Source organism: Rhinoderma darwinii, chromosome 1 (assembly GCF_050947455.1).
Source record: "Rhinoderma darwinii isolate aRhiDar2 chromosome 1, aRhiDar2.hap1, whole genome shotgun sequence".
NCBI classification, from domain to species: Eukaryota; Metazoa; Chordata; class Amphibia; order Anura; family Rhinodermatidae; genus Rhinoderma; species Rhinoderma darwinii.
The window spans coordinates 652912504-652939880 of record NC_134687.1 but is presented as its reverse complement, the minus strand read 5'-3'; the positions used below and the strand labels follow the sequence as shown (position 1 = coordinate 652939880).

The 27377-nt window shown below is 45.3% G+C and overlaps 1 protein-coding gene across 2 annotated transcripts in view; it reads right to left on the bottom strand.

Moving 5' to 3' along the window:
• Positions 1–18450, bottom strand: part of LOC142659939 (uncharacterized) — a 47865-nt gene extending 29415 nt beyond the window's left edge. For both annotated transcript variants that reach the window (XM_075836577.1, XM_075836639.1), the window contains exons 1-3: positions 18201–18450; positions 5043–5197; positions 4195–4556 (exon numbers count right to left, since the gene is read on the bottom strand). In XM_075836577.1, the coding sequence (XP_075692692.1) occupies positions 4195–4279 (85 nt within the window). In that variant the 5' untranslated portion in view covers positions 4280–4556; positions 5043–5197; positions 18201–18450. The remainder of the gene's footprint in view (positions 1–4194; positions 4557–5042; positions 5198–18200) is intronic.
• Positions 18451–27377: the final 8927 nt, after the last annotated feature.

Here is a 27377-nt window from a genome sequence, read left to right as displayed (position 1 = left end):
AGGGGTCGTCATGTTAGCCCCAACTGCAATAAGCTGCGATGAACTGCATTATCTGACAGCTTTCGATCATAGCCAGCAGTAACTTCTTCAGCAATTCGTGCCACAATCGGTCCATATGGACTCGTCTTCGCTCCTCATGCGGAACAATGAGTCTTGGGCACCCATAACTATTGCCGGTTCACTGGTTGTCCTTCATTGGACAAATTTTTGTAGGTACTAACCACTGCATACCGGGAACACTCCACAAGACCAGCCATTTTGGAGATGCACTGACCCAGTCGTCTAGACATCACAATTTGGCCTTTGTCACAGTAGCTCAGATCCTCACACTTGGCCATCTTTCTGCTTCCGACATCAACAACTGACTGATCACTTGCTGCCTAATAACAAGCCCCCTCCCCGCCCCCGTCAGGCAGGCGCCAATGTAAACCAGCTCATCAATGTCTTGACTTCACCTGTAACTGGTTTTAATGCTAAGGCTGAACAGTGAAAAAAAAATACAAATACATATATATATATATATATATATATAAAAATATATATATACTGTATGAGTGTGTGTGTGTGTGTGTGTGTGTGTGTGTGTGTGTGTACATATCACAGTGGAAGTGGATTGTACAGTGTGTGTGTATATATACAGTATATATATATATATATATATATATATATATACACATGTGTGTGTGTGTGTGTGTGTGTCTGGATTGCACAGTGAATTTACGACGTCACTAATGTAAAACGTGAATGTGGAAGAAATAGTCAGTTTGGAGATAATAAATCCACATCCACTCGTCATTCTCTACACTCCCTGGTGTTTTTTAACCTCTAATAACTGGTGTTGGGGAAAGTAAATTTTAACGTTTTTATTTATTGCAGTAATTTAAAGAGTTCTCACATTTCGAGTTGCAGAAAGTGCCGTTCTTTATGTATTTACATTGTGATCCTCAGAGTCAGCAGAGCGACATATCGGAAGCTGCTGTTCTCCTGAACTCTGACTGAAGTTGCCCAGACTTGCCCGGTTCCTTAACCCCTTTCCTGACATTCAGTTACGTCATAGCCGTAACAGGGGGAAGTAAGGAGCGGGCTCACAAGCTGAACCCGCTCCATACAAAGCTGGTATGTGCTGTATGATACTTCACAAGAACGGGCAGGATCGAGCTCGATCCCGCTCGTTTAACCCATTTAATACCACGGACAATAGTGACCGCGGCATTTAAATTGTTAGAAAGAGGGGTGACGACCCCTTCTAACATCTTATCGGCTGTGACGCGATGGCGGGGGGGCCGATGTTTGTTATGGCAGCCTGTTTGTTCGACCACCTTTGTGCTCCCATATGCAGTATATAGTGCAAGCGATCCAACTTGACTTGATCGCTGGTTCAAGTCCCCTAGGGCAGTGATCTCCAACCACTGGGCCGCGGACAAGTACCAGGCCGTGGATCATTTGGAACCAGGCTGCGGTATCTGGTATCAGCCCCGGTCGCCACCTGGAAGTCCGGTGCAATTTTTCGCCCGGAATGTCCGCTGTGGAAAACTGCTAAGAATTTAGCCGGCCTGTTAGCAGGCCGACCTCCTGGGATGACGCATGTGATAGGCTGCAGCGGCGGTCACATAGGAAGAAATCTCATCCCAGGAGGCCGGCCCTCTGACGTCATCCAGGTCGGCCACCTGGTATGATGATTTATCTCATGTGACCGGCCTATACCTCCCAACCGTCCCGGATTCAGAGTGGCTGGGGGGTATGTCTCTCTGTCAAATGCAACTGCCTCCTCAGGACGCAGATACAGTTGAACCCAATTCTGATGCAGGGAACCATCAGCTCCCTGTTTCACAATTAGTTCAGAGCGGAGGAGAAGAGGGAGATCCTCCACTCATGAGGACTCCCCGGGCACAGCGCTACTTTAAAGAGGCTCTGTCACCAGATTTTGCAACCCCTATCTGCTATTGCAGCAGATCGGCGCTGCAATGTAGATTACAGTAACGTTTTTATTTTTAAAAAACAAGCATTTTTGGTCAAGTTATGACCATTTTTGTAGTTATGCAAATGAGGCTTGCAAAAGTCCAAGTGGGTGTGTTTAAAAGTAAAAGTCCAAGTGGGCGTGTATTATGTGCGTACATCGGGGCGTTTTTAATACTTTCACTAGCTGGGCGCTCTGAAGAAAAGTAACATCCTCTTCTCTTCAGAACGCCCAGCTTCTGACAGTGCAGATCTGTGACGTCACTCACAGGTCCTGCATCGTGACGGCCACATCGGCACCAGAGGCTACAGATGATTCTGCAGCAGCATCAGCGTTTGCAGGTAAGTAGCTACATCGACTTACCTGCAAACGCCGATGCTGCTGAAGAATCAACTGTAGCCTCTGGTGCCGATGTGGCCGTCACGATGCAGGACCTGTGAGTGACCTCACAGATCTGCACTGTCAGAAGCTGGGCGTTCTGAAGAGAAGAGGATGTTACTTCTCTTCAGAGCGCCCAGCTAGTGAAAGTATTAAAAACGCCCCGATGTACGCACATAATACACGCCCACTTGGACTTTTACTTTTAAACACACCCACTTGGACTTTTGCAAGCCTCATTTGCATAACTACAAAAATGGTCATAACTTGGCCAAAAATGCTCGTTTTTAAAAAATAAAAACGTTACTGTAATCTACATTGCAGCGCCGATCTGCTGCAATAGCAGATAGGGGTTGCAAAATCTGGTGACAGAGCCTCTTTAAGTGCTGTGCTCGGGTAAGCCCTTGATGTCACTGTCCATATATGGACAGTGACGCTATCAGTGGCTACTCCTTGAGCGGAATCCCCGTTGCTGATGATCTGGCCGGGGATTCCGCTCCTAGAGGAAACCCCTGAGGTCGCTATCCATATATGAACATTGACGTCAGGGGCTCCTCCTGGAGCGGAATCCCCAACCAGAGTCCCCAATCAACAAGGATTCCGCTCAAGGAGTAGCCACTGACGTCACTGTCCATATATGGACAGTGACATCAGGGCTTCCCTCTAGGAACGGAATCACCGGCCTATGCTCTGGCTGGGGATTCCGCTCCTAAAGGGAGTCTCTACAGGGGGTGGTGCTTATCTTCAAGGGGGTGTGGCACTGTCAACATGGGCACCGCGGCACTACCCACAAGGGCACTGGCACTTTATATGTGGGCACTGACACTAGGGGTGCCTACGGGGTATTATACTGTATGGGGCAGCTATGGGGGCATTATGCTGCATGGGGCAGCTATGGGGACATCTGTGTGGGGATTATACTGTATGGGGGCATTTGTGTGTGTATTATACTGTATGGGTGCATCTATGGGGGCATTATACTATATGATGGCAGCTATTTGGCATTATAAAGTGTGGGAGGCACTATGGGAGCATGATGTGTGGGCTGAACCGGATGTTTATGGGCGGGATTAGAGGCGTGGATTAAAAGAAAAAATAATTGCCGCTACGTGTTCCGCATTGGTTGTCCCTCTTTGTGATACGTGACAGTTGGGAGGTATAGTGACCGCAGCTGCAGCGGTCACAAGGGTTGAAACTTCATCCCAGGAGGCCGGCATGGAGGAAGATCACAGACTTCTGGGTAAGTATATATATATATTATTTTTTATTTTATTTTTTTCTGAGTTGCGTTTTTGCGGCCGTGATTCCGCCACAATAAAAGCTACAACTTCTAATTGTTGTGGGTTTTACCTCCCCATTGAATTCAATGGGGAAAACCCGCAAGAGATAAGCAGCGTTTACATAAATACAATTGACGTGCTGCAGAATAAAACTCTGCACCGCAGGTCAATTTCTGACCGGTTCTTACACTCACTATTTACGCAGCGTGTGGATGTGATTTGTTTCATCTTATCTGCTTTGTCGCTACTGTATTATGCTGCGGATTTTCCACAACCAATTCCGTTGTGGAAAATCTGCGGTATTGACGCAACGTGTGGACTCACCCTAACACCACCTCCCCCAACCAGAGATCAGCAGAAATGATGTACTACAAGCCACGTGGTCTGTGGTGGGACAAATATTACAAGGAGGCTCCCATGATTTTCTTGTTCCACACATGAATTACCCTCCAAACAAATGTGCACAGATGTGTAAAGTAGTGGCCCCCACATCACAGATTTACAGCAAGTGTTCTCAATATGGCCACCAATGCCCACAGTAATGCCAATATATATATATACATATCTGTCTCTTCTCACCTTGTGAAGTGTGCGGCCGGTAGTTCTCCATCATGACCACCTCATACAGATCCTTGTGTCCTTCTAGATACTCCCACTCCTCCATGGAGAAATAGACAGCGACATCCTGACACCTTATAGGAACCTGACACACACAATGATACAGTCATCACCCAGACACCTCCAGAATTTCCCAGCATTCCCAGCAGTGTCACCTCTCCAGTCAGCAGCTCAGTCATCTTGTAGATCAGTTCTAAGATCTTCTTCTCATGTATCCGGGAGTGAGGGGGAGGCTCTGTGATGGGACTACTGCTCCATCCTCCTGACTCATGGATGACGGGAGTCGTACAGTCACCCGATGTCTTCTTCACTATTGTGTACTCCTGTGTATGGAGAGAGACACTTAGAGAACTGAACACAGTATTCCCCCCTCAGTAGAGAGAGGGAGATTGTGACCCCGCTGTATAGAGCTCTAGTGACCCCACATCTGTAATACTGGAGACCTCACCTACAAAAAGACATTGAGAAAATAGAGCCAAAACTAAAAAGGAAATAATATTGGGGGGACTAGATGGACCATGTGCTCTCCTCCTGCCGTCATCTTCCATGTTTCTATATAGAGGTCATCCTGATCCTCCTGGTTCCTTGTCATTCTCATTGCTCTACAACATTACTATTGCTGCATTGGTGACATGACACATAACTGACCATATTGGTGGCTGATCTTCAGCTTTTCTGCTGGTGGCTTCTTGACGTCACTTGGAAGGTCTGGACGCTGTTATACAGGACACTGGATTCTTCCTATTACTTCCTATTATGTATTGTCCCTTCCCTATGTGTGACTTGTTCTATAATGTAGAAAAGTTTACCTCTCCGCTCAACAGGTAGATGATCTCCAAGGTGAAGTCTAATATTCTTCTGCTCATCTCATTCCTGTCCTTGTCCATCCTTGGTGGGTCATTCAGGAGAAGGAAGGTTGTGGAGGAGAAGATGGGAAAACTGGAGGATCTAGTACTGCAGACGTCTTTATGAAGAAAGGAGAAGATGGAGATCATACAGGGGACAACATCATGTGTGACATACAGAACCTCACTTATTCATCATTGAGAGAAACATCTTCTCAGAGCCGTCACCACATGGAATAAAGGGGTATTCCCAACACGGACATTTCTCCCCAGGATATGCCAGAAATGTCTGATAGATGCGGCTCCACCTCTGGCCGTGCTCGGCTGTTTCTGGACCTCCTATACAAGTGAATGGAGAGAGTCGTGCACATGTGTGGTCACCTCTCCATTCATTCTCCACCTGGATGTAGTCATCACCTCACCAGGCGGGTCGGGGGACCCCCGTTCTCCACATAGAGTTGGGACCCCCATATATCAGACATTTGCGACATATATTTCAGGTGAGAAGAGTAAAATGAAGACATTTCCCCCCAGACAATGAAGACCTGACTCCTGACAACCAGACACATGGCGGATACTGCGGAGACATTGCGGACATCTCACAAGACGTGGTACAGCTTGTCCCACAAAAAACAACAATCCCCCACTCCGTTCCATCGACGGAAAAATAAAAAATGTTCTGGCTCTAAGAATTTGTTTTTCTTTGTAAATGTCGCACATCATGAAAAACTATAGAAATTTGCTATCTCCGTAATCGTATTGACGGAAGAATAAAGTTATCAGGACATTTTTACCACAAAAATACATTGGAGGAATCACAGATATTCCCATTTCCCTCACATAGAAGTTTTGCAGTTGCAGTGACATTATGTGATACTTTATTTATATGACATCCTGAAAATCTACAACTCGTCCCGCAGAATCTAATCCTCACACCGCGGCACTGATAGAAAAACACAAAAGTTATAGATCTGAGAAGACGGAGAGGGGAAAATGAAAACAGAAGCTGGCCTGGTGGTGAAGGGGTTAACCTGCGGTGCGGATTATAGACACGCAGGATATCGGATTTATACCGCAGATTCGCTGCGCATTTGTTGCAGAATTTCCCCATTAAGTTCAATGGGAAAGTCAAGTTCCGCAACAAACGCCATTGTTCCCAGAATCCTCTGCGGCTCCACCGCGTGTTCACAGCAACGCTGCAGGTTACACATATATAAAAAAGAAGGTGTCATGTGACCCCTGCAGCCAATCACAGGCTGGAGAGGTCACATGTCATTATAGGGGTCACCTGGACACAGCCAGAAGAGCAAGAACGTGTTGCTATGGTAACGCTCAGAGAGGTGAGGATCGGCCTTGTATTTCTGTAGTAGATATTCGGGAGGATTATACGTCCACCATTTGGGGTGAATATTCGGGGTGATTTCCTTGCGTGTCGTATTCGCTAAGTGTGAACATTCCATTAAAACGCACGGTGAACGACATTAACAAGAAATATATTAAAGTCAGCGAATAAGTTGTATGTACCCGTACCTCCCAACCGTCCCAGATACAGCGGGACCGTAACAGTTTTTGGGTGGTGTCCCGCTATCCCGGGTGGCCGGTGGTATGTCCCAGACTCCAGGTATCAACTATATCTGCATCCTCAGGACGCAGATATAGTTGAAGCCAATGCTGAAGAAGGGAACCGTCAGCTCCTTGCTTCAGCATTAGTATAGAAGACTCCCCAGACACAGCGCTACTTTTAAGAGGCTCTGTCACCACATTATAAGTGCCCTATATGATGTGATCGGCGCTGTCATGTAGCTTACAGCAGTGTTTTTTATTTAGAAAAACGATCATTTTTGACGGAGTTATGACCTATATTAGCTTTATGCTCATGAGTTTCTCAATGGACAACTGGGCGTGTTTTACTTTTTGGCCAAGTGGGCGTTGTACAGAGGATTGTATGATGCTGACCAATCAGTGACCAATCAGTGACCAATCAACGTCATACACTTCTCTCCATTCATTTACACAGCACATAGTGATATAGCTATATCGCTATGTGCAGCCACATAAACACATTATAACGTTACTGCAGTGTCCTGACAGTGAATATACATTACCTCCAGCCAGGACGTGATGTGTATTCAGAATCCTGACACTTCACTAATACAATCCCGACACTACAGCACAGGAAGCATAATCTCGCGAGATTACGCTGTAAACTGTCATTTCAAATGAGATTACGCTTCCTGTGCTGTAGTGTCGGGATTGTATTAGCGAAGTGTTAGGATTCTGAATACACATCCCGTCCTGGCTGGAGGTAATGTATATTCATTGTCAGGACACTGCAGTAATGTTACAGTGTGTTTATGTGGCTGCACAAAGCGATATAGCTATATCACTAGTGCTGTGTAAATGAATGGAGAGAAGTGTATGACGCTGATTGGTCACTGATTGGTCAGCGTAATACACTTCACTCCACAACGCCCACTTGGTCATATAGTAAAACACGCCCAGTTGTCCATTGAGAAATTTATTAGCATAAAGCTAAAATAGGTCATAACTCCGTCAAAAATGATCGTTTTTCTAAATAAAAAACACTGCTGTAATCTACATTACAGCGCCGATCACATCATATAGGGCACTTATAATGTGGTGACAGAGCCTCTTTAAGTGTTGAGCCCGGGGAAGTCCTTAACGTCACTGTCATATATGGACGGGGACATCAGTGGCTCCTCCTGGAGCAGATTACCCGCCACAGCGCGGCCGATGCTCGGGCCAGGGATTCCGCCCCTTGAGGGAGTCCCGATGGCTACAGAGGGCTAGCACTATCTACAGGGAGTGTGGAACGATCTACATGGGCACTGGTACTAGGGGCACCTAAGGGGGCATTATACTGTATGGTGACATTATACTGTATGGGGCAGCTATGGAGGTATTATACTGAATGGGGGCAGCTATAGGGCATTATACTGTATGGTGCAGCTATGGGGGGCATTATAATGTATGGGGGCATTATACTTTATGGGGGCAGCTATAGGGGCATTATACTGAATGGGGGCAGCTATAGGGCATTATACTTTATGGGGGCAGCTATAGGGGCATTATACAGAATGGGGGCATTATACTGTATGGGGTGATTATACTGTATGGGGACATTATACTGTATGGGGGCATTATACTGTATGGGGCACTATACTGTATGGGGACATTATTCTGTATGGGGGCATTATACTGTATAAGGACATTATACTGTATGGGGGCATTATACTGTATGGGGCATTATACTGTATGGGGGCATTATACTGTATGGGGGACATTATACTGTATGGGGCATTATACTGTATGGAGGCATTATACTGTATGGGGGCATTATACTGTATGGGGGCATTATACTATATGGGGACATTATACTATATGGGGACATTATACTGTATGGGGGCATTATACTGTATGGGGGCATTATACTGTATGGGGGCATTATACTGTATGGGGGCATTATACTGTATAGGGGCATTATACTGTATGGAGGCATTATACTGTATGGGGGTATTATACGGTATGGGGGCATTATACGGTATGGGGGCATTATACGGTATGGGGGCATTATACGGTATGGGGGCATTATACTGTATGGGGACATTATACTGTATGGGGGCATTATACTGTATGGGCATTATACTGTATGGGCTCAGCTATGGGGAATCATAGTATTTGGGGCAGCAATAGGGCATTACACTGTATGGTGGTAGCTATAGGGGCATTATACTGTATGGGGCATTATACTGTATGGGGCATTATACTGTATGGGGGCAGCTATGGGGACATTATACTGTATGGGGGCATTATACTGTATGGGGGCAGCTATGGGGACATTATACTGTATGGGGCATTATACTGTATGGGGACATTATACTGTATGGGGCATTATACTGTATGGGGGCATTATACTGTATGGGGACATTATACTGTATGGTGGCATTATACTGTATGGGAGCATTATACTGTATGGAGGCATTATACTGTATGGGGCATTATACTGTATGGGGACATTATACTGAATGGGGGCATTATACTGTATGGGGGCATTATACTGTATGGGGGCATTATACTGTATGGGGCATTACACTGTATGGGGGCATTATACTGTATGGGAGCATTATACTGTATGGGGGCATTATACTGTATGGGGGCATTATACTGTATGGAGGCATTATACTGTATGGGGACATTATACTGTATGGGGGCATTATACTGTATGGAGGCATTATACTGTATGGGTGCATTATACTGTATGGGGGCATTATACTGTATGGAGGCATTATACTGTATGGGGGCATTATACTGTATGGGAGCATTATACTGTATGGGACATTATACTGTATGGGGACATTATACTGTATGGGGGCATTATACTGCAGGGGCATTATACTGTATGGGGCATTATACTGTATGGGGACATTATACTGTATGGGGGCATTATACTGTATGGGGGCATTATACTGTATGGGGGCATTATACTGTATGGGGGCATTATACTGTATGGGGGGCATTATACTGTATGGGGACATTATACTGTATGGAGGCATTATACTGTATGGGGGCATTATACTGTATAGGTGCATTATACCGTATGGGACATTATACCGTATGGGGGCATTATACCGTATGGGGGCATTATACCGTATGGGGGCATTATACCGTATGGGGCATTATACGGTATGGAGACATTATACGGTATGGGGGCATTATACTGTATGGGGCATTATACTGTATGGGGCATTATACTGTATGGGGGCATTATACTGTATGGGGACATTATAATGTATGGGGTCATTATACTGTATGGGGGCATTATACTGTATGGGGGCATTATACTGTATGGGGGCATTATACTGTATGGGGACATTATACTGTATGGGGACATTATACTGTATGGGGGCATTATACTGTATGGGGGCATTATACTGTATGGGGACATTATACTGTATGGGGACATTATACTGTATGGGGGCATTATACTGTATGGGGCATTATACTGTATGGGGGCATTATACTGTATGGGGACATTATACTGTATGGGGACATTATACTGTATGGGGGCATTATACTGTATGGGGGAATTATACTGTATGGGGGCATTATACTGTATGGGGGCATTATACTGTATGGGGGCATTATACTGTATGGGCCATTATACTGTATGGGGCATTATACTGTATGGGGGCATTATACTGTATGGAGGCATTATACTGTATGGGGGCATTATACTGTATGGGGGCATTATACTGTATGGGGGCATTATACTGTATGGGGCATTATACTGTATGGGGACATTATACTGTATGGGGGCATTATACTGTATGGGGGCATTATACTGTATGGGGACATTATACTGTATGGGGACATTATACTGTATGGGACATTATACTGTATGGGGGCATTATACTGTATGGGGCATTATACTGTATGGGGGCATTATACTGTATGGGGACATTATACTGTATGGGGACATTATACTGTATGGGGGCATTATACTGTATGGGGGAATTATACTGTATGCGGGCATTATACTGTATGGGGACATTATACTGTATGGGGGCATTATACTGTATGGGCCATTATACTGTATGGGGCATTATACTGTATGGGGCATTATACTGTATGGGGGTATTATACTGTATGGGGACATTATACTGTATGGGGACATTATACTGTATGGGGACGTTATACTGTATGGGGGCGTTATACTGTATGGGGGCGTTATACTGTATGGGGCGTTATACTGTATGGGGGCGTTATACTGTATGGGGGCGTTATACTGTATGGAGGCGTTATACTGTATGGTGGCGTTATACTGTATGGTGGCGTTATACTGTATGGTGGCGTTATACTGTATGGGGGCATTATACTGTATGGAGACATTATACTGTATGGAGGCATTATACTGTATGGGGCATTATACTGTATGGGGCATTATACTGTATGGGGACATTATACTGTATGGGGGCATTATACTGTATGGGGGCGTTATACTGTATGGGGGCATTATACTGTATGGGGGCGTTATACTGTATGGAGGCGTTATACTGTATGGTGACATTATACTGTATGGGGGCATTATACTGTATGGAGACATTATACTGTATGGAGGCATTATACTGTATGGGGCATTATACTGTATGGGGGCATTATACTGTATGGGGGCATTATACTGTATAGGGACATTATACTGTATGGGGACATTATACTGTATGGGGCATTATACTGTATGGAGGCATTATACTGTATGGGGACATTATACTGTATGGGACATTATACTGTATGGGGGGCATTATACTGTATGAGGGCATTATACTGTATGGGGCATTATACTGTATGGGGCATTATACTGTATGGGGACATTATACTGTATGGAGGCATTATACTGTATGGTGGCATTATACTGTATGGGGCATTATACTGTATGGGGGCATTATACTGTATGGGGACATTATACTGTATGGGGACATTATACTGTATGGGGTTATTATACTGTATGGAGGCATTATACTGTATGGGGGCATTATACTGTATGGTGGCATTATACTGTATGGGGACATTATACTGTATGGAGACATTATACTGTATGGAGGCATTATACTGTATGGGGCATTATACTGTATGGGGCATTATACTGTATGGGAGCATTATACTGTATGGGGCATTATACTATATGGGGGCATTATACTGTATGGGGGCATTATACTGTATGGGGACATTATACTGTATGGTGGCATTATACTGTATGGGGACATTATACTGTATGGAGGCATTATACTGTATGGGGGCATTATACTGTATGGTGGCATTATACTGTATGGGGCATTATACTGTATGGTGGCATTATACTGTATGGGGCATTATACTGTATGTGGCATTATACTGTATGGGGACATTATACTGTATGGGGACATTATACTGTATGGGGGCATTATACTGTATGGGGGCATTATACTGTATGGGGCATTATACTGTATGGGGGCATTATACTGTATGGGGGCATTATACTGTATGGGGGCATTATACTGTATGGGGACATTATACTGTATGGAGGCATTATACTGTATGGGGCATTATACTGTATGGGGACATTATACTGTATGGGGGCATTATACTGTATGGGGGCATTATACTGTAAGGGGGCATTATACTGTATGGGGACATTATACTGTATGGGGGCATTATACTGTATGGGGACATTATACTGTATGGGGACATTATACTGTATGGGGGCATTATACTGTATGGGGACATTATACTGTATGGGGGCATTATACTGTATGGGGACATTATACTGTATGGGGCATTATACTGTATGGGGACATTATACTGTATGGGACATTATACTGTATGGGGACATTATACTGTATGGGGACATTATACTGTATGGGGGCATTATACTGTATGGAGGCATTATACTGTATGGGGGCATTATACTGTATGGGGACATTATACTGTATGGGGGCATTATACTGTATGGGGGCATTATACTGTAAGGGGGCATTATACTGTATGGGGACATTATACTGTACGGGGACATTATACTGTATGGGGACATTATACTGTATGGGGGCATTATACTGTATGGGGACATTATACTGTATGGTGGCATTATACTGTATGGCGCATTATACTGTATGGGGGCATTATACTGTATGGAGGCATTATACTGTATGGTGACATTATACTGTATGGGGGCATTATACTGTATGGGGACATTATAATGTATGGGGGCAATATACTGTATGGGATATTATACTGTATGGGGACATTATACTGTATGGGGACATTATACTGTATGGGGACATTATACTGTATGGGGGTATTATACTGTATGGGGACATTATACTGTATGGGGGCATTATACTGTATGGGGACATTATACTGTATGGGGCATTATACTGTATGGGGCATTATACTGTATGGGGCATTATACTGTATGGAGACATTATACTGTATGGGGCATTATACTGTATGGGGACATTATACTGTATGGGGGCATTATACTGTATGGGAGCATTATACTGTATGGGGACATTATACTGTATGGGGACATTATACTGTATGGGGGCATTATACTGTATGGGAGCATTATACTGTATGGGGACATTATACTGTATGGGGACATTATACTGTATGGGGACATTAGACTGTATGGGGGCATTATACTGTATGGGGGCATTATACTGTATGGGGACATTATACTGTATGGGGGCATTATACTGTATGGGGGCATTATACTGTATGGGGACATTATACTGTATGGGGTCATTATACTGTATGGGGACATTATACTGTATGGAGGCATTATACTGTATGGAGCATTATACTGTATGGGGACATTATACTGTATGGGGGCATTATACTGTATGGGGGCATTATACTGTATGGAGGCATTATACTGTATGGGGCATTATACTGTATGGGGGCATTATACTGTATGGGGCATTATACTGTATGGGGACATTATACTGTATGGGCATTATACTGCATGGGGACATTATACTGTATGGGGACATTATACTGTATGGGGGCATTATACTGTATGGGGGCATTATACTGTATGGGGGCATTATACTGTATGGGGGCATTATACTGTATGGGGACATTATACTGTATGGGGGCATTATACTGTATAGGGGAATTATACTGTATGGGGGCATTATACTGTATGGGGGCATTACACTGTATGGGGGCATTACACTGTATGGGGCATTATACTGTATGGGGGCATTATACTGTATGGGGGCATTATACTGTATGGGACATTATACTGTATGGGGGCATTATACTGTATGGGACATTATACTGTATGGGGGCATTATACTGTATGGGGGCATTATACTGTATGGAGACATTATACTGTATGGGGCATTATACTGTATGGGGGCATTATACTGTATGGGGCATTATACTGTATGGGGACATTATACTGTATGGGCATTATACTGTATGGGGACATTATACTGTATGGGGGCATTATACTGTATGGGGGCATTATACTGTATGGGGGCATTATACTGTATGGGGACATTATACTGTATGGGGGCATTATACTGTATAGGGGAATTATACTGTATGGGGGCATTATACTGTATGGGGGCATTACACTGTATGGGAGCATTACACTGTATGGGGACATTATACTGTATGGGGACATTATACTGTATGGGGGCATTATACTGTATGGGAGCATTATACTGTATGGGGACATTATACTGTATGGGGGCATTACACTGTATGGGGAAATTATACTGTATGGGGACATTATACTGTATGGGGGCATTATACTGTATGGGAGCATTATACTGTATGGGGACATTATACTGTATGGGGACATTATACTGTATGGGGGCATTATACTGTATGGGGACATTATACTGTATGGGGGCATTATACTGTATGGGGGCATTATACTGTATGGGGACATTATACTGTATGGGGTCATTATACTGTATGGGGACATTATACTGTATGGAGGCATTATACTGTATGGAGGCATTATACTGTATGGAGCATTATACTGTATGGGGACATTATACTGTATGGGGGCATTATACTGTATGGGGGCATTATACTGTATGGAGGCATTATACTGTATGGGGCATTATACTGTATGGGGGCATTATACTGTATGGGGCATTATACCGTATGGGGACATTATACTGTATGGGCATTATACCGTATGGGGACATTATACCGTATGGGGACATTATACTGTATGGGGGCATTATACTGTATGGGGGCATTATACTGTATGGGGACATTATACTGTATGGGGACATTATACTGTATGGGGGCATTATACTGTATGGGGGCATTACACTGTATGGGGGCATTACACTGTATGGGGCATTATACTGTATGGGGGCATTATACTGTATGGGGGCATTATACTGTATGGGACATTATACTGTATGGGGGCATTATACTGTATGGGACATTATACTGTATGGGGGCATTATACTGTATGGGGGCATTATACTGTATGGAGACATTATACTGTATGGGGCATTATACTGTATGGGGGCATTATACTGTATGGGGCATTATACTGTATGGGGACATTATACTGTATGGGCATTATACTGTATGGGGACATTATACTGTATGGGGACATTATACTGTATGGGGGCATTATACTGTATGGGGGCATTATACTGTATGGGGGCATTATACTGTATGGGGACATTATACTGTATGGGGGCATTATACTGTATGGGGGAATTATACTGTATGGGGGCATTATACTGTATGGGGGCATTACACTGTATGGGGGCATTACACTGTATGGGGCATTATACTGTATGGGGGCATTATACTGTATGGGGGCATTATACTGTATGGGACATTATACTGTATGGGGGCATTATACTGTATGGGACATTATACTGTATGGGGACATTATACGGTATGGGGGTATTATACTGTATGGGGGCATTATACTGTATGGGGGCATTATACTGTATGGGGACATTATACGGTATGGGGGCATTATACTGTATGGGGGCATTATACTGTATGGGAGCATTATACTGTATGGGGCATTATACTGTATGGGGGCATTATACTGTATGCGGACATTATACTGTATGGGGACATTATACTGTATGCGGACATTATACTGTATGGGGACATTATACTGTATGGGGACATTATACTGTATGGGGACATTATACTGTATGGGGCATTATACTGTATGGGACATTATACTGTATGGGGACATTATACTGTATGGGGCATTATACTGTATGGGGGCATTATACTGTATGGGGGCATTATACTGTATGGAGCATTATACTGTATGCGGGCATTATACTGTATGGGGGCATTATACTGTATGGGGGACATTATACTGTATGGGGGCATTATACTGTATGGGGGCATTATACTGTATGGGGGTATTATACTGTATGGGGCATTATACTGTATGGGGAAATTATACTGTATGGGGACATTATACTGTATGGAGGCATTATACTGTATGGGGACATTATACTGTATGGGGGCATTATACTGTATGGGGACATTATACTGTATGGGGTATTATACTGTATGGGGGCATTATACTGTATGGGGGCGTTATACTGTATGGGGGCATTATACTGTATGGGGGTATTATACTGTATGGGGAAATTATACTGTATGGGGACATTATACTGTATGGAGGCATTATACTGTATGGGGACATTATACTGTATGGGGGCATTATACTGTATGGGGACATTATACTGTATGGGGTATTATACTGTATGGGGGCATTATACTGTATGGGGGCATTATACTGTATGGGGGCGTTATACTGTATGGGGGCATTATACTGTATGGGGCATTATACTGTATGGGGCATTATACTGTATGGTGGCATTATACTGTATGGGGCATTATACTGTATGGGGTATTATACTGTATGGGGGCATTATACTGTATGGGGGCATTATACTGTATGGGGGCATTATACTGTATGGGGACATTATACTGTATGGGGGCATTATACTGTATGGGGACATTATACTGTATGGGGTATTATACTGTATGGGGGCATTATACTGTAGGGGGCATTATACTGTATGGGGGCATTATACTGTATGGGGTATTATACTGTATGGGGGCATTATACTGTATGGGGGCATTATACTGTATGGGGGCATTATACTGTATGGGGACATTATACTGTATGGGGGCATTATACTGTATGGGGACATTATACTGTATGGGGTATTATACTGTATGGGGGCATTATACTGTATGGGGGCATTATACTGTATGGGGGCATTATACTGTATGGGGTATTATACTGTATGGGGGCATTATACTGTATGGGGGCATTATACTGTATGGGGGCATTATACTGTATGGGGACATTATACTGTATGGGGGCATTATACTGTATGGGGACATTATACTGTATGGGGTATTATACTGTATGGGGGCATTATACTGTAGGGGGCATTATACTGTATGGGGGCATTATACTGTATGGGGGCATTATACTGTATGGGGCATTATACTGTATGGGGCATTATACTGTATGGGGCATTATACTGTATGGGGACATTATACTGTATGGGGCATTATACTGTATGGGGCATTATACTGTATGGAGGCATTATACTGTATGGGGGCATTATACTGTATGGGGACATTATACTGTATGGGGCATTATACTGTATGGGGCATTATACTGTATGGGGACATTATACTGTATGGGGACATTATACTGTATGGGGGCAGCTATGGGGGCATTATACTGTATGGAGGCATTATACTGTATGTGGCATTATACTGTATGGGGACATTATACTGTATGGGGACATTATACTGTATGGGGCATTATACTGTATGGGGACATTATACTGTATGGTGGCAGCTATGGGGGCATTATACTGTATGGGGGCATTATACTGTATGGGGACATTATACTGTATGGAGGCATTATACTGTATGGGGACATTATACTGTATAGGGGCATTATACTGTATGGAGCATTATACTGTATGGGGGCATTATACTGTATGGGGCATTATACTGTATGGGGGCATTATACTGTATGGGGACATTACACTGTATGGGGACATTATACTGTATGGGGGCATTATACTGTATGGGGACATTATACTGTATGGAGGCATTATACGGTATGGGGGCATTATACTGTATGGGGGCATTATACTGTATGGGGACATTATACTGTATGGGGACATTATACTGTATGGGAGCATTATACTGTATGGGGGCATTATACTGTATGGGGGCATTATACTGTATGGGGCATTATACTGTATGGGGCATTATACTGTATGGTGGTATTATACTGTATGGGGACATTATACTGTATGGGGACATTATACTGTATGGGGACATTATACTGTATGGGGGCAGCTATGGGGGCATTATACTGTGTGGGCTGAATCGGGTGTGTATTGGAGGAGATTGGGCTTGGATTAGAGGTGTGGCTTACGCGCGCCGCATCGGTTGTCGCTCTTTACGCTACTTGGAAGTTGAGAGGTCGTGTACTGAATATTATGTCATTACAAAATACGACTCGTCCCACAAAACATCCGACCACTACAAAGACCAGAAATAACAACTTACCCCAAAAAGGCCGGCAAGGGGTTAAATTCCGGCTAGGAGTCCAGTGGGCGGGGTCACTCAATGATTGACAGCTCTCTGTATAAACACTCATACGGGGGTGACTGATAATAGAGAGAACAACCGACCAGAGCTGCCTTCTACCTCATACACGGCAATAGCTGAAGGACCTGTGCTGACGTCACCCACACGCGACCGGGGCAGGAGGGGCGGAGCTTATCAGTGAAGAGAAGTGGTGGATGAAGGACATGTAACGATATAAAGATCACGTGATCGCTGCATCTGGGGGCGGAGCTTAGAAGTGCAAAGAATGAGAGACGAATGAAGGACCTATGACGAGATTCACGTGACATGAGGGGGGAATAGGGATAATGTGACCAGTGAAGGAGGGATCGGAGCTTAACGGTACAAAATATAATAGGTTGTGACTAAAGGACCTGTGATGACTCACCACCACGTGACCAATGCAGAAGGGGCGGTGTTTATCAGTGGGGAGGAGACGTGGGGGATGAAGGACCTGTGTTGTTGATCACAAGACACAACGGGCGGGTCTATGTGAGGGGGCGGGGCTCCTGTACTGTGTGGAGAGGTGATGATGATCACGTGATGTTATAGCCCATAATAGCAGCCTGGACAAGCTGGGAGTTGTAGTCCTCTCCTCATACTCCTCCCTGTAATGTCCTCTGATATCCAATAGTATTAGTCTGGACATGCTGGGAGTTGGAGTGCTCTCCTTTTATACCTCCTCCCTGTAATGACCTCGGATATCACATAATCACAGTCTGTACTTGCTGGGAGTTGTTGTTCTCCAGTCTTATACCTCCTTCCTGTAATATAACATAATAACAGCCTGGATATGCTGAGAGTTGTAGTTATCCCGTCTTATATCCCCTACCTGCAATGATATCACATAAAAACAGCCTGTACATGCTGGGAGTTGTAGTTCTCTACTCTTATACCTCCTCCCTGTGATGTCCTCTGATATCCCATAATAACAGCCCGGACATGCTGGGAGTTGTAGTTCTCTCCTCTTATACCTCCTCCCTCTAATGTCCTCTGATATCCCATAGTAACATCCTGGACATGCTGGAAGTTGTAGTCCTCTGCTCTTACACCTCCTCTCTGTAATGTCCTCTGATATCACATAATAACAGTCTGGACATGTTGGGAGTTGTAGTTCTCTCCTCTTATACCTCATCCCTGTAATGTCCTCTGATATCACATAATAACAGCCTGGATATGCTGGGAGTTGTAGTTCTCTCCTATTATACTCCTCCCTGTAATGTCCTCTATCACATAATAACAGCCTGGACATGCTGGGAGTTGTAGTTCTCTACTCTTATACCCCTCCCTGTAATGTCCTCTATCACATAACAGCCTGGACATGCTGGGAGTTGTAGTTCTCTCCACTTATATCTCCTCCCTGTAATGTCCTCTGATATCCCATAATAACAGCTTGGACATGCTGGGAGTTGTAGTCTTCTCCTCTTATACCCCCTCCCTGTAATGTCCTCTTATATCTCATAATAACAGTCTGGACATGCTGGGAGTTGTAGTTATCCCGTCTTATACCTCCTCCCTGTAATGTCCCCTGATATCACATAAAAACAGCCTGAACGTGCTGGGAGTTGTAGTTCTCTCCTCTTGGACTTCTCCCTGTAATGTCCTCTGATATCCTATAATAACAGTCTGGACATGCTGGGAGCTGTAATCCTCTCCTCTTAATCCTCTGCCCTGTAATGACCTCTGATATCACATAATTACAGTCTGGACTTGCTGGGAGTTGTTGTTCTCCAGTCTTATACCTCCTCCCTGTAACGATATAACATAATAACAGCCTGGACATGCTGTGAGTTGTAGTTATCCCGTCTTATACCTCCTCCCTCTAATGATATCCCATTATAACAGTCTGGACATGCTGGGAGTTGTAGTTCTCTCCTCTTATACCTCCTCCCTGTAATGCCCTCTGATATCTCATAATAATAGTCTGGATATGCTGGGAGTTGTAGTCCTCTCTTCTTCTACCCCTCCCTGTAATGTCCTCTGATATTACATAATAACAGTCTGGGCATGCTGGGAGTTGTAGTTCTCTCCTCTGAGATGGAAGCCTGTGCTTTATCATTTATTTTATAATCATGTTCTTATGAACAAGATTTAATTTATTCTCCGGTCTAAAAAACTATTCCTTACAAAGCAAAAAGATATTGCAAAACGAAGTTGCATAATAAATTTCTCTCACCGTTAACTTTAAAGATTTTTCCTCTTTCCCTGAAATGGCTGACCACAAACTGAAGAGATACTTTTTCTTTTCAACACATTACAAACTCTGAGCACAAGGCTAAGAATATGATGACTACATTTATAATAAATTATGTGATAATTTATACGTGTTCTCATTATAATTGGATGGCCCATAGGCTACGCCCCTCTGTTATGTGATTGGAGAGGGAGGAGACATGGTCAATATTGATTGTAATAGATCGAAGGCCATGGCCCCTCTTATGTGATTGGAGAGGGAGACATAGCCAACACCCCTGTAATGACGGGGGTAGGGAAAAGGACACGTGAGCCCTAATCTACCCGCCACTCTGTCCCTGCCTACTTGCAATGACCCGCCCTAGGCGACGGGGTACAACTTGGCGGCGGTCCCTACGCTCAGTAAGTGCACGAGACAAACAGACGAGGCAACACCGTGAGCAACAAGAATGGTGAACGAGCCGAGTCAAAACCAGGAGTGCACGAGGTACCAAACGAAGAGCAGAAGAGTAGTCAGAAAGCCAGGGTCAGTATGGAGCAGGATCAAATAGTAAGAAGCTGTAGCTGGGCCAGGAAACCACACGAGAAGAATCACAAGCAAAGAAGGAACAGGAAAGGCAGGTATAAATAGACAGAGGGCGGGAGCTAGCTCCGTCTGGCCAGGCTGCGATAGGCTCTCCCACTCCTAAGCCTGCCATCCTGAGTGGTGGAAGCTGGAGTCAGTCTCAGAGACATAGACTCAGGTGCAGACTGATTACCTATGGGCGTATACACAGAAGTTGTGCCTGGCAGATCCTTTACAACCCCTTTTAATGATATATAATCTATGTATTGTTTCCTAATAAACCAGAGAATCTGATTACACTTACATATCGTATTAGTGTGCTATTTTTCTATCCGATGCATCGTACCTGTTGCATGCTCTCCCACCATTTAATACCAGATAAAGTCTACAACAAGGTCCAGTTGATGATCTGCCTTAATTGATGTCCACAACAATTTTGGTGCCGAAACCTGGGATGGAAGACAACGAGTAACAGACTGAACACAGTGGACGGATGCGGGAGGAGTCACTGACATAAAATCACGGTGAGTAACACTGTTAGTTACTTGAAAATTGCTTCAGCTACTCCACTCCCGATTCTGTCTCAGGTCAGTCAATGACTCTTACATTTCCATCTTGAAAAAATGTCTCTATCTGTGTTTGTATAAATGTTTGAATGAAAGGTCTTCAATAGAACTCAGACTCTATAGACTGATAAATTGAATTGACATTGAACAGATATTGAAATACCAATTATTGTTTTTTGTATTTTACTGTATGTAATCTTCATTATATGGTTAGTGGTTAAGATAGTAAAGGATCAACGTAAAGTATACCCCACCGCACACCTAGTATAGTATAAAAGATATATACTTTTCGAGTGCTATAGGCCTGGGGAAAATATATCATTGTGTCCTAATTGTAAGGATATAATTGATTCTGATATTGTCAGATTTCAACAGAGGGTGACGATATACCAATTCCGTTCGAGTGCTGTAGGCCTGGGGACGGTATATCACTATATCCTGATTGTTTGGATATAGAAAGGTTTGACACAGTCAGACTAAAAAGGAGAGTAGTCCTTCGAGGTCTGATACAGCTGACCTGGGAACCTCCTTATAAACTACCGACATGGGGTCCGGAGACCGTGAACCCGACAGTGGGTGTGTGGAATCATGGGTGTAGAAGTTGATATAGTTAAACGGTTGAAAGGTGAAGAAGCTGTAAAATAATGTTTAAACAAATGAAGATGAGAAGTAATGGTACGTTAGATGAAGGAGGTTGTTTACATAGTTCAATATGTTAGACTAACTGATCGGAAAAGCCGAACTATAGAAGAGTGTGTCAATGAATGTTGATATAAATAGTATGTGTATAAAAGCATAGATTTTGATAAGAGTGACTGTACTAGTGATGTAAAGATTAATACAGCTAGGTACATTGCAGTGAGATGTGGATTATGATGAGAAGTTGATGTAGACATGTATACAGTGTGTGTGTTGTGGACTAGTCTGAGGAGCGACTGGAGCAAATGAAAATGTGTACTGTTTGATGCGAGATGTTTTTCTCAATCCAGATTGAGAACTGAATTTATTGAACTTTAACCCCTAGGCGCACGAGGACGCAACTGTACGTCCATGCGGCCAGTGTCTTATGGCACAGGGACATACAGTTACTGCGTAGTTCCCGGTGTACACTGTCGGCGACAGTCCACTGTATGCCGATCAGCGGCTTATTTCCGCTGATATCGGCAATTAACCCCTTGATTGTGGTGATTGATTGCAATCACCGCATTCAGGGGTTTCTAGCTCATCGGCAGACCTCACGATGAAATCGTGAGGTTTGCAGATGGCTAGCATGGCGATCGGAGGCCAAGTAATGGCCTCCGTGTCTGCCATGTACGGAAGCCTATCAGGATCAGCCTCCTGATAGACTTCCTGTCAGAGTGACAGGACGTCACTGTTGTTCGCGATTCACACTGTCGATGACAGTGTCTGTGACAGTGTCGGCGACAGTGTGCATCGGGAATCGGGAGGTCAGCTGTCCCTGACAGCTGACACTCCACTAGTTGCCGATCAGCGGCTCATTGCCGCTGATTTCGGCAATTAACCCGTTACATGCGGGGCTCGATTGCGATCCCCGCATGTACAGGGTTTGTAGCACATCAGCAGCCCCCATGCAATTGTGGGGGCTGCTGATGCTTGTGATGGCTCCCGGGGGCCAGACAACGGTCCCTGGGTCTGCCATGTATGCAAGCCAATGAGGATCAGCCTCTGCTGGTCCTCGTAGACTGTCACGGACACAGGGTATGTGGACCCATTAGGCCGCTCCGCCGTAGCGGGGAGGCAGCTGCGAAGGTCACAGTCTATGCGGAAGTCAATGGCAGACAGTAATGCTTGGGTACCTGAAATAGTCCGGGCGGTGGCTGTGGCTTAATCACGGATGGAGGCAGGTGCGGCAGGTGGCGCCAGACGTGGCGGGCAGTATCCGATGAAGCGGAAGACACTTGACGTGGCAGATGACACTTGGCGTGGCAGAAGACACTTGACGTGGCAGATGACACTTGGCATGGCAGAAGACACTTGACGTGGCAGATGACACTTGACGTGGCAGATGACACTTGGCGTGGCAGAAGACACTTGGCGTGGCAGAGGACACTTGACGTGGCAGATGACACTTGACGTGGCAGATGACACTCGGCGTGGCAGATGACACTCAACGTGGCAGATGACACTTGACGTGGCAGATGACACTCCAACGCTGGTAGGCACGGGAACTAGAACAATACGGAATACAGGAACGGTAACAGGGCACGGGTAACAGCTGGAACGGGAGACACTAATGGACCATTGCGAGACAGACTGGGAAAGACTAACAACGCTCAGGCAAGGATTAGAAGGCCAGGGGCCTTCTTATAGACCAGGAAATCGTGGCAGTTGATAGTGATGACGATTCTAATCCTAATTGCGCGCGCTGGCCCTTTATGGCCGGGCGTGAGCGTGCGCGCGCACCCTACGGGACCCAGCCGAACGGAGCGGAAGTGATCCATGGCTGCGGGCGTCGGGAGGTGAGTAAACCCGACGGCCCGCGGCCATGGACGCTACAGTATCCCCCCTCTTACGCCCCCTCTTCTTGGGGCCAGAGTGAGAGAGGAACTTTTTAATAAGAGATGGGGCGCTGAGGTTCTCTTCTGGCTCCCAGGACCTCTCCTCAGGACCAAACCCTCTCCAGTCCACCAAATAGAAAGTCCTTCCTCCTACCCTTTTGCAGTCCTTTACCTCGAATACATCAGAAGGACCGCTGGGAGCAACTGTGGAACTAGAAGTCTTGCTGTAGTGGTTCAGGACCACTGGTTTCAGGAGGGACACATGGAAGGAGTTAGGGATTCTGAGGGTAGGAGGCAGCCGCAGCTTATAGGAGACAGGGTTAATTTGTTGCAGGATCTCGAAAGGACCAAGGAACCTGGGAGCAAACTTGTATGAAGGCACCCTCAAGCGAATGTTCCGAGAGGACAGCCAGACTTTAGTCCCAGGAAGATACTGAGGCGGCTCTCTTCTCTTGGTATCTGCCTTTCGCTTTATGCGATCTACCGCCAGCAAAATAGAGGACCGGGTCTGTTGCCAGATTTGCAGGAAGTCCCCATATGCAGAGTCAGCAGCGGGTACCTGAGATGAAGTTGATACAGGAAGAGTAACTCTGGGATGTTGACTGTACACGATGTGAAACAGAGTGGAAGTGGTGGACTCACTTGTGTGTCGGTTGTAAGAAAACTCGGCCCATGGAAGAAGCTGTACCCAGTTATCGTGCTGTGAAGAGATGAAGTGGCGGAGATAATTTTCCATGATCTGGTTGATCCTATCAACTTGCCCATTGGACTGGGGGTGATATGCAGAGGAAAAGTCCAAACTCACATCCAGGAGTTTACAGAGGGCTCTCCAGAACTTAGAGGTAAACTGAACCCCCCGGTCGGACACAATGTGAAGAGGCAAGCCATGCAAGCGGAAGATGTGCTAAATGAAGAGACTCGCCAGTCGGGGAGCAGAGGGTAGGCCGGTCAGCGGGATAAAATGTGCCATCTTAGAGAACCGGTCCACCACCACCCAGATGGTGTTGCATCCTGCTGAGATAGGAAGGTCTGTGACGAAGTCCATAGCGATGTGCTGCCAGGGGGCACTGGGTACAGGCAGAGGTTGAAGCAGGCCGGCAGGCTTGGAGTGAGTCACTTTATTAGAGGCACAGACCGTGCAAGCAGAGACAAAGTCCAGAACATCCTTAGGTAGCGTGGGCCACCAAAAGTGACGAGCAATCAGGTCTTGGGTTTTACGGACACCGGCGTGCCCAGCTAGTTTAGAATAGTGTCCCCAGCGGAGAATTCTTTTTCTGTCTGCCAACCGAACAAAAGTTCTCCCCGGAGGGATATTTCTAAGCTGCAGAAGATTGGCGGTGACAACGCAGGATGGGTCTATGATCGTCTGAAGGGACTCCACCGTGTCTTCCGTCTCAAATGATCTGGACAGGGCATCGGCCCTCACATTCTTGTGAGCGGGACGGTAGTGGAGCAGAAATTGGAAACGGGTGAAGAACAGTGACCACCTGGCTTGACGAGGATTCAGTCTTTGAGCGGACTCAAGGTAGGTGAGGTTCTTGTGGTTGGTGAAGATCAGGATGGGGTGAGCAGCGCCCTCCAGAAGATGTCTCCACTCCTCCAGGGCCAATTTGATAGCCAGTAGCTCCCGATCTCCAATGGAGTAATTGCGCTCAGCAGAAGAAAACAGTCTTGAATAGTAGCCACATACAACTGCCTTTCCTTTGGAGCTCCTCTGGAACAGAAGTGCGCCTGCACCAACAGAGGAAGCGTCCACTTCTAGTGAGAACTGCCGAGATACGTCAGGGTGATGGAGGATTGAAGCTGAAGTGAAGGCTTTCTTGAGGCTAATGAAGGCGTTCACACCCTTCTTGGTAAGGGTAGAGATGGGGGCCGTCAGAGAAGAAAATTTCGGAATAAACTGCCGGTAGAAATTGGCGAAACCCAGGAACCGCTGTATGGCCCTTAGGCCTTGAGGACGTGGCCATTCCAGGACAGACTTTAATTTCTCAGGGTCCATCTTAAGGCCTTGATCCGAGATGACATAGCCCAGGAAGGGCAAAGACCTCTTTTCAAAGGTGCATTTCTCTAACTTGGCATACAAGCGATTCTCTCTTTGTCGCAGAAGAACTTGACGAACATGCCTCCGATGGGTCATCAGATCTGGGGAGAAAATTAGAATATCATCGAGATAAACTACAACACACATATAGAGGAGATCTCGGAATATATCATTAATGAACTCTTGAAATACTGCGGGAGCGTTACACAGTTCGAAGGGCATCACTAGGTATTCGTAGTGCCCATCGCTGGTGTTAAATGCCGTCTTCCATTCGTCACCCCGGCGAATGCGGATTAGATTATAGGCCCCCCGCAGATCTAGCTTGGAAAAAATTTTGCTCCTCGTATGCGATCAAACAGCTCGGAAATGAGTGGCAATGGGTATTTGTTCTTTACCGTGATCTGATTGAGACCACGGTAGTCAATGCAGGGTCGGAGAGATCCATCTCTCTTTTTAACGAAGAAGAAGCCTGCCCCGGCCGGGGAGGAAGATTTTCGAATAAAACCCCTCTCCAAGTTCTCCTTGATATAGGCTGACATCGATAAAGTCTCTGGCAAGGAGAGAGGATATATTCGTCCACGTGGAAGAGAAGCATTGGGAACCAGTTCAATGGGACAGTCATAATTCCGATGTGGAGGCAATGTCTCAGCCTCTCGTTTGCAAAAGACATCCGCAAAACTGGCATACTGAGAAGGTAGATCGGAGAGTGACTGAGGCAGAGGGGGCACAACAGGACGGACTTGTGACAGGCAATGGCTATGGCATCTGGAACCCCATTGAAGAACCTCTCCAGAATTCCAGTCGAGTGTCGGGGCGTGTAGACGGAGCCATGGCAGTCCCAGCAGGATAGGATTGATAGCCTTAGGTAGTACCAGGAAGGTGATCTGTTCTGAGTGAAGAGCTCCGACCCGTAGTGTCAACGGCTCAGTGATGAGCATGATCGGATCAGGCAATGGTAGACCATTCACAGAGGCAACTGGCAGGGGTCTCTCCAGACGGACTGTGGGTAGTTGAGACCGATCCACTAGATCCTGGTGGATAAAATTAGCAGCCGCTCCAGAGTCAAGATAGGTGGAGGAAGGAGGTGATGTCTGTCCGGTGACGATGGCCACAGATATCGATAATTTGGAAGAGGTTTTAACATTTGGAGACGTTCCACCTAGAGTTGCCTCTCCAACCAACCCTAGGTACTGGAGTTTCCCGGTTTCTGTGAGAATTGGCGCACAAAATGAC